The sequence below is a fragment of the Sinocyclocheilus rhinocerous genome, unplaced genomic scaffold (genome assembly GCF_001515625.1).
Source record: "Sinocyclocheilus rhinocerous isolate Xijiao unplaced genomic scaffold, SAMN03320098_v1.1 scaffold159, whole genome shotgun sequence".
In the NCBI taxonomy this organism is placed as follows: domain Eukaryota; kingdom Metazoa; phylum Chordata; class Actinopteri; order Cypriniformes; family Cyprinidae; genus Sinocyclocheilus; species Sinocyclocheilus rhinocerous.
In genome coordinates, this window is record NW_015666558.1 from 64,447 (window position 1) to 74,210 (window position 9,764).

A 9,764-nucleotide genomic window follows, 5' to 3' on the forward strand; every position below is an offset into this window, starting at 1 on the left:
CATTTTCCAATAGTGTTGACAGGAGAATCTGGTGGTTCACCGAGTCAAAAGCAGCAGACAGATCTAGCAAAATAAGTATAGAAGATTTGGAAGCCGCTCTTGCCAGTCTTAGGGCTTCAACAACTGAAAGCAAGGCAGTCTCGGTCGAATGTCCACTTCTGAAGCCAGACTGGTTGCTGTCCAGGAGGTTGTTCTGTGTGAGAAAGGCTGAGACTTGGTTGAACACAACTCGTTCAAGTGTTTTTGCAATGAAAGGTAGAAGGGAAACCGGTCTGTAGTTCTCTAAAAGAGATGGGTTAAGGTTAATCTTTATGGGGGTAATTTCTCAGCCTAAACTGATGACTGATTAATTTGTGATAAATTCATTCATTCATTAAATTAATTAAAGCCACAATAAAAGAAGCTGTGAGTTTTTGTGCAAGCAATATATTTGTTTTATTCTTTTAATAATAATAAATAAAACTTTTTTTTTTAAATCAAATCAAAATCAGGGATGTCCAGAATATGTATCTGATTTAAAACTACATTTGGAAGAGGTTCATAATGGTTGCGAAAAATCAGGACTTTGTTTCTACACATGTGCAACCAATCTGCATCTGAAAACTCTGATGCCAATGTAAATAAAGCCACAAACAGTCTCTTCTTATGTAAGTGGGCAGATTTCTGACCAGAATAAGCTGCGAAGTGAACTGGACTTATTTATTTCATATATGTGACCCTGCAGCACAAAAGCAGTGTTAAGTCGCTGGGGTATATTTGTAGCAATAGCCAATACATTGTATGGGTCAAAATTATAGATGTTTCTTTTATGCCAAAAATCATTAGGATATTAAGTAAAGATCATGTTCCATGAAGATATTTTGTAAATTTCCTACCGTAAATATATCAAAACTTAATTTTTGATTAGTAATATGCATTGCTAAGAACTTCATTTGGACAACTTTAAAGATGATTTTCTCAATATTTAGATTTTTTTGCACCCTCAGATTCCAGATTTTCAAATAGTTGTATCTCGGCCAAATATTGAGATTATGTATACATCTCAATTTCGAAAAATTGACCCTTATGACTGGTTTTGTGGTCCAGGGTCACATATGATTTTCTCTTGCAGCAAACGAAGCGCAAACTGGACGATGCCTCCAAACGTCTGGAGAGTCTGTACGACAAACTGCGAGACCAAGCGGTGAGTTAAAGACATTTATTCCCGTCTCTTCAGTCTCTAAGATGTCCTAATATACCTCTCATGTGTCCTCAGCTCTCTCCCAGCATCCTCGGTGGCCTGCACGAGATCAGCCGCTGCGTCAGCGTCCGCAACTATCAGCAGGGTCTGGAGGTTCACACGCAGGTGGTGAGCAGCAGCAACTTCAGCGAGATCTCTGCCTTCATGCCCGTCCTCAAAGTGCTCATGACCATCGGCAACAAGTTGGCCGTGTGACTCCAGCGCTCCACGGCAGATCCGGTTTCCGCTTGTGTTTTGATCTGTCGCTGAACTGTGCTTTAAGAATGAATGCAGCGTTAATATCCCACCGCTTTCCACTGCTGGCGTTCTTCTCATGTGTTTGGGATTCTCTTTCCATGCAGCAGGCCTTATTCATCCCACAACATTGTTCATAAAACCATTATTGCATAAATTGCAATGAATTAAATGCAATGGATTGTCTAAAACAGGCCTTAAAACAAGCAGAACTAATTTGTGCAAGCTGTCGCATTTAATTCATTGTGAAAACGTGGAAACTTTGTCATGAAACGCAAGCAGAACGACTTTCTGTGCATCATTTTTCATAACCATTGTTACATAAGTTGCGTTGAATTGAATGCAATGGTTTACCTAAAAATAGGCCTTGAAACAAGCAGAGGCAATTTGTATAAATTGTTGCATTCAGTTCAAAGTAAGATCGGGCCTTTTTTGTGAAACACAAGCAGAATGATTTTCTGTGCATTAAAAAAACATTTCATAAAATGTGTTGAACTGAATGCAACTGTTTGTCTAAGAAAAAAAAATGTGTTAAATAATTATTGCATAAATAGCTGCATTTAATTCAGTGTGAGTATCTACACAAGCAGAATTACTTTCTGTGCATAATTGTTCATAAAGGAATTAATGCATAAATTGTTGAATTTAATGCAACAGTTTGTCGAGCACAAACAAATGGTGTAAATTATTGCATTGTTCAATGCGTAATTGGTTGCAAAGTTATTTCATAAACCGCATTGCATTGAATGCAACGGATTGCGTCAAAGAATGCAACAGTTTGTCGAGCACAAACAAATGGTGTAAATTATTGCATTGTTCAATGCGTAATTGGTTGCAAAGCTATTTCATAAACCGCATTGCATTGAATGCAACGGATTGCGTCAAAAGGCCTTAAAACAAGAACCACTAATTAGTGCAAATCATTTGCAAATTAATTCTTATGTAAATTGTTGACTTCAACTCAATGTGAGAATCTACATGAGCAGAACGACTTTCTGTGCATAATTGTTCATTAAAAAAATTATTGCATTGAATTGAATGCCACGTTTTGCCTAAAACTGGCCCTTAAAATAAACAGAACAAATTCATGTAAATTAGCATGTAAATTATCGCAATCAGTTCAGTCTACACAAGCAGAACGAGTGCGTAGTTTGTGAAGCCGTTATTGGGTAAATTGTGTTGAAATGAATGCAACCGTTTGCCTGAAAAAATAAATTAGTTGCATTCAGTTCAATGTAAGAATGTGATTTTGTCGTGAACTATTTCTGCACAGATTCGTTCTGAATGCATTTCATGAATGATAATTTTTTAATATTACAAGAGCAGAAAGTTTTGACACTGTCTGTAGTTTATTCATCGTGATGCTTGTTAGTGGACGAGGTTCATTACTGACTGACTGACTGTTGAATTCCATGTTTTTGATTGGATTTGGTTTGTGTGAAGGCTTGTTTTCTATTGCACTCGCTCATAGAGAGGCTGATGCTGGCACTAACACTCCTGTAGAAATACCAGAGCTTCATTAGATGTTCCTTAAACCATTGCAACAAAGATGAATGGCACTGAAGACTTTGGGCTGAAGTGGGAATGAATCCCTGTCATTCAGGTGTAATTTCACCCCAAAATCAATTAATAATATCAAGAATTAAAAAAAATGAAATGTCAAACTCTATTGAATTGTGATTAAACATTAATGGTCCTAAAAAATATATACTTATTTATTTAAAATGTAATTTTGCTTGATTTTTAAGGTGAAATATGACCTAGACGTGTCTTGACAGGTTTGTGAGATTCTTCTGTCTTCAGTACTTCAACAGAGCAAAGAAACTGAATGTAACTGAACAGTTAACCTGATAAAAGAGTGGGCTGAAGAATGAATCCCTGTCATTCAGGTGTAATTTCACCCCAAAATCAATTAATAATATCAAGAATAAAAAAAAATGAAATGTCAAACTCTATTGAATTGTGATTAAACATTAATGGTCCTAAAAAATTATATACTTATTTATTTAAAATGTAATTTTGCTTGATTTTTAAGGTGAAATATGACCTAGACGTGTCTTGACAGGTTTGTGAGATTCTTCTGTCTTCAGTACTTCAACAGAGCAAAGAAACTGAATGTAACTGAACAGTTAACCTGATAAAAGAGTTTCATCTTTTTACATGTTTATGTTCTGGTAATGAACATGTCCTCATCACGGTCGTGCCGTTCTGTGTCCGTGTGTATCATGAAACCAGTTCATTCTGAAGGTTGTGAGTGAAGCTCTTACATGCTTGAAAACACTTGAAGTAAAATATACACAACTTTCATAAATGCTCAATGTGTCACAGCTATTTATTTCAACATGCAACTATGCAACTTTTTGACTTTCAATATTCAAGTACATTGTTTCTGTTACTGATCAATATATATATATTGTATATGTATGTAGCCTATATTCTTCAGAACAATGCTTAGTTATTTTGTTTTTGAACTTAACAGATTTAGTTTCAAAACATCTGTTTGGAATTTGAATGAACCTCAGAACCTTGATCTGATGCAGGTGTGGAGGATTAAAGTTTTTAAAGGGTAAATAAAAATCACAATCCTTTTAAGCATAAATCATTGGGGTCAGACAATTTCAGCAAAGCGTGGGTTAAATTCAGTTTCTAGCTTTTAATGTTTGGATTTTGAGTTTATCCTGTAGAGGGCGAGAAAAGGAATATTTTCCAATTCAAAACATCCCTAATCAACCTTTCTCTTTATTTAAACGCAAGATTTATTATTTCACTCCATCGATAGCCTTTTTTTTTTATCGTGAATTATGAGCCACGCCATCTTACTATTAAAAATAGTGATATACCATTATTATGAATATTTATATATTTAAAATGTATCTATTAATGTACTATTTATTAACATAAATATTAATGCATCAAATTCAGTAGTAGTATTTGCGTTTGAATGTGGCGCTTTGATTAAAAAAAATAGGGATAAACTGCGCATTCATTCATGGTTAACGCTGAAAAACAAATTAATATCTATTTTTGCGGATTTCCCCGCTGGGTTTATCATGCGTACCAAACCGCAGACGTTTCATCTCTTCTCATCCCAGCGCTGCATTTGAGAGGCGCTCGCTGATTGGTCCAGCGGGGACATACGGCGCTGCTGATTGGCTCACGCTGATCTGCTGTTGAAATTCCCGGTAACCTTTTGCCATCATGATGACGTCACACCGCAAATTGACACGAGGCCAAATGACACTGAAACCCTTCATATTTAGTAATTGCATTTATTGCTGTAGCTTTTCACATCATCATAACATATTTGAAATACCTGTGAAATTTGAGAAATGTTTTAACTTGCATTATTATAATTCGTTAAAATATCAGTCTGAAAACGAACCCGTTTCTGCAGTAACTAATGCTGATTCTGCAGTCTGGATAAAATGAGTGAACTGCACAAATGCCATTACAAACACAATCTGCCAGAGACAATGAGAGACAAGTACAGACATGAAGTTTAATTATGACCTGTGAAAATAATGCACTGTAATTTAACAGCAGGAATGAAGACTTCGTCTGAACCCATTTAGGAGATCGGAAATTGTGATTTTGTGTGTTTAAAAGTCCGTGAAAGTTCGATTACAAGAATCGTAGTTTCATAAATTGAGGCGCAACTTTGAGCGGACTAGGCTGTTCGAATCTTTGGAATCGATTCTGATCTTTGGTTCTTGAATCAATTCAAAGAATCGTTTCGTCTTTCTTGCTTGCTTTATTTTCGGATAGAATGTTCGTCCAAATCACGTGCATTATCGTAAAAAAAGAGCCCTTTCTTAATATGAAGATAGACCTACGTTTTGTAAAAGAACCGCTTAAACCGATGCATTAAACCGAGCGATGTTCGCGATAATGAATCTATTAGCGAACAGAAGAGGAGAATTAATTATGAGCATCCTTCGTATAACAGCCCTTAATCGATTTGATGAATTCTTATGCTTTCCGTCAATATTCCGTCCTGTTTAAACAAAGGGCATACATCAGTTGGACAAAAATAAAAACTTAACTATCAGTTCTTTGCTGATTAGTGAGTAACTTTAGTTCATTTCCCTCCAGTTTATTTAGCTCTTTATTTGCATTTTTCCTTGAAATCGTGTAAATAATCAAGTTTTAACCAGAGCATGTAACTGAAAGTCTGATATGTGCTTTAGAGACGTCAAAAGATTCAAGAACTTTTACAATTATTTTAAAAATGCCACAAAACAGAGAGAATTGAATGAAATGCAGAATGTGTCAGAAAGTGTAGAAGCTTATTGCTTCAGACTTTATTTCCAGTAAATGATTATGAAACAAGAGTCTATTGATTATTACAGCTGTTATCGCAAACAGGAACATCATGTTAGTTTTAAGAGCCGAAGGCTTCTTCCAAGCAGCGTGAGAAATACCACAACCGCTTTTTGGCATCGAATCAAGTGTCAAGAGTAAAAATAAGGCGATCTGTCCTGTGTGAGAGGAACGGGAGTCAAAATACAGTATAAAGTCTTCAAAGAACTACAATCCAAATGGTTTTAAAAGTTACCAAAGAAATTAATTACAAGCAACTTGTCAAATGAAATCCAAAAATGGAAAAATAGCACCGAAAAATCTCTGAAAATACATTATGTTTGATTAAACATACAGGTGAACTAGAGCAAAAACCAGCTTGCACCATTCAGATTGCATGCAATGCAATGGTTTTTGGCATCATAATGAACAATTAGAATTACTGAAAATCCACAGATATGTCCATCTGTATTATTTTGCGATAGAAAATAGTTCTGTATTAATACAGCATGCTTGCACTAACAGATGAAAAAGCAGGACTCGAAAGATAAGCATGGTGTTGCACAATTAATTATACAAACCCAGTACTAAATAATCAAGAATCAACGCAGTCTATCATTCTCATGCAACCTCAACCAATCAATCAGACCAGACGCCTTCTGGATTCTTCAGTGATTATCTCACAATTATTAAATATAAGTCAACGTTACAAAGTGTGTTTAGACGTCAAATCGATCTCAATCTGCAGTAGTCCAAAAAAGACTTATATGTCGTATGTGTGCTGTGGTCAAAAATATAATCACGAATCATTAATACAGATTCAAACTATTCAAGCATTTCTCCAAATGAACAATTTGTGCAACCATGGCAACAAAACCGATTGGCAATATTAAATTCTGAAACACTCCAGTCTGTATCTGGTCTAGCAAGTAAGCTGCAGCTATAGAATATTAAATAGATGTGCATCTCAGTTGATTTCTACCAAAATGCACAGCTAGATTTGGGAAGGGTAACGGGGTTGCTGGGCACCATGATTAGCTCCTGCATTGAGCAAACTGGCATGTCAGCTACATGAGCCATATCTAAGAGAAGCCTAAAGGGTTTTCTTCTATCTTCTATTATAATTTTTTATACATTTCTTGATGTCATTATATGTGACCCTGGAGCACAAAAGCAGTGTTAAGTCGCTGGGGTATATTTGTAGCAATAGTGAACCCATTTAGGAGATCGGAAATTGTGATTTTGTGTGTTTAAAAGTCCGTGAAAGTTCGATTACAAGAATCGTAGTTTCATAAATTGAGGCGCAACTTTGAGCGGACTAGGCTGTTCGAATCTTTGGAATCGATTCTGATCTTTGGTTCTTGAATCAATTCAAAGAATCGTTTCGTCTTTCTTGCTTGCTTTATTTTCGGATAGAATGTTCGTCCAAATCACGTGCATTATCGTAAAAAAAGAGCCCTTTCTTAATATGAAGATAGACCTACGTTTTGTAAAAGAACCGCTTAAACCGATGCATTAAACCGAGCGATGTTCGCGATAATGAATCTATTAGCGAACAGAAGAGGAGAATTAATTATGAGCATCCTTCGTATAACAGCCCTTAATCGATTTGATGAATTCTTATGCTTTCCGTCAATATTCCGTCCTGTTTAAACAAAGGGCATACATCAGTTGGACAAAAATAAAAACTTAACTATCAGTTCTTTGCTGATTAGTGAGTAACTTTAGTTCATTTCCCTCCAGTTTATTTAGCTCTTTATTTGCATTTTTCCTTGAAATCGTGTAAATAATCAAGTTTTAACCAGAGCATGTAACTGAAAGTCTGATATGTGCTTTAGAGACGTCAAAAGATTCAAGAACTTTTACAATTATTTTAAAAATGCCACAAAACAGAGAGAATTGAATGAAATGCAGAATGTGTCAGAAAGTGTAGAAGCTTATTGCTTCAGACTTTATTTCCAGTAAATGATTATGAAACAAGAGTCTATTGATTATTACAGCTGTTATCGCAAACAGGAACATCATGTTAGTTTTAAGAGCCGAAGGCTTCTTCCAAGCAGCGTGAGAAATACCACAACTGCTTTTTGGCATCGAATCAAGTGTCAAGAGTAAAAATAAGGCGATCTGTCCTGTGTGAGAGGAACGGGAGTCAAAATACAGTATAAAGTCTTCAAAGAACTACAATCCAAATGGTTTTAAAAGTTACCAAAGAAATTAATTACAAGCAACTTGTCAAATGAAATCCAAAAATGGAAAAATAGCACCGAAAAATCTCTGAAAATACATTATGTTTGATTAAACATACAGGTGAACTAGAGCAAAAACCAGCTTGCACCATTCAGATTGCATGCAATGCAATGGTTTTTGGCATCATAATGAACAATTAGAATTACTGAAAATCCACAGATATGTCCATCTGTATTATTTTGCGATAGAAAATAGTTCTGTATTAATACAGCATGCTTGCACTAACAGATGAAAAAGCAGGACTCGAAAGATAAGCATGGTGTTGCACAATTAATTATACAAACCCAGTACTAAATAATCAAGAATCAACGCAGTCTATCATTCTCATGCAACCTCAACCAATCAATCAGACCAGACGCCTTCTGGATTCTTCAGTGATTATCTCACAATTATTAAATATAAGTCAACGTTACAAAGTGTGTTTAGACGTCAAATCGATCTCAATCTGCAGTAGTCCAAAAAAGACTTATATGTCGTATGTGTGCTGTGGTCAAAAATATAATCACGAATCATTAATACAGATTCAAACTATTCAAGCATTTCTCCAAATTAACAATTTGTGCAACCATGGCAACAAAACCGATTGGCAATATTAAATTCTGAAACACTCCAGTCTGTATCTGGTCTAGCAAGTAAGCTGCAGCTATAGAATATTAAATAGATGTGCATCTCAGTTGATTTCTACCAAAATGCACAGCTAGATTTGGGAAGGGTAACGGGGTTGCTGGGCACCATGATTAGCTCCTGCATTGAGCAAACTGGCATGTCAGCTGCATGAGCTCAGACCGGGCTCAAAAACATCTACAGCTGCTGTCGAGAAGAGAATGTATATGTAATAGAAATATTATTTATAATATTTGGCAAAAATATAATTACGTATACATTTCTTAGCATTTCTTATATTTCTACTGTATGTGTGTGTGTGTGTGTGTGTGTGAAATTAAATATATTTATACATTTCATTACTTTTCAACAAAAAGTAAGCATTTATGCAGATTTTACACATTTTTCCATGACATTTTCCTCAAATTATAATTGTTATTGTATATCATTCAGCATATAATTGTTTTTATACATCAAAAATATAATTAAAATATAATAGAAAAATAAGTAATAATAAATAAATTATTAATTTTCTTTAGGGCTGCATGATAAACCGCATGTGATAGTCATGCGCATCTTCGTCAGTAAAGCCGGTTCTGTGATTAGTAGTAAATCTCCATCACGTGCTTTCAGATGGAGCAGCATTTACTCCACAGAGCCGTAGTTCACTGACGAGCTACGCAATATCACGTTCATAATCAAAGGTGATTCATCGGCGATTATGAATGTGATATTGTGTAGCTTGTCAGTTACGGTTTACGACGCGTGGAATGGTGCGCTGTGATTGGTTGAGCGGATATATCGCATTCTGCAGAGAAGGGAGACTAGCATTTGTCGCGGTTTGGAAAAAAAGGGAGAAAACATGACAGAATAACTCGGCGGATATTGCATCTTGCGTACAATTTAAAATTGACTTTTCAATACCGACCAGATACAATACTGATTTTGGCGGAAACTCAAATTTTTTTTTAAATGGCGTTTATCGCGATTTGGAACCAAACTCTTCATATATATATATATATATATATATATACACACTGCCGTTCAAAAGTATGGGATCAGTAAGACTTGTAATGTTTTTTAAAGAAGTCTCTTCTGCTCATCAAGGCTGCATTTATTTGATCAAAAATACAGAAAAAAA

General features: G+C 35.4%; 1 protein-coding gene across 1 annotated transcript in view; it reads left to right on the top strand.

The window, feature by feature from the left end:
• Positions 1 to 1,522, top strand: part of LOC107732750 (protein transport protein Sec31A-like) — a 45,219-nt gene extending 43,697 nt beyond the window's left edge. The window contains exons 23-24 of the mRNA XM_016544169.1: positions 1,112 to 1,183; positions 1,256 to 1,522. Coding sequence (XP_016399655.1) covers positions 1,112 to 1,183; positions 1,256 to 1,435 — 252 coding nt within the window. The 3' untranslated portion in view covers positions 1,436 to 1,522. The remainder of the gene's footprint in view (positions 1 to 1,111; positions 1,184 to 1,255) is intronic.
• The last annotated feature ends 8,242 nt before the right edge of the window (positions 1,523 to 9,764 follow it).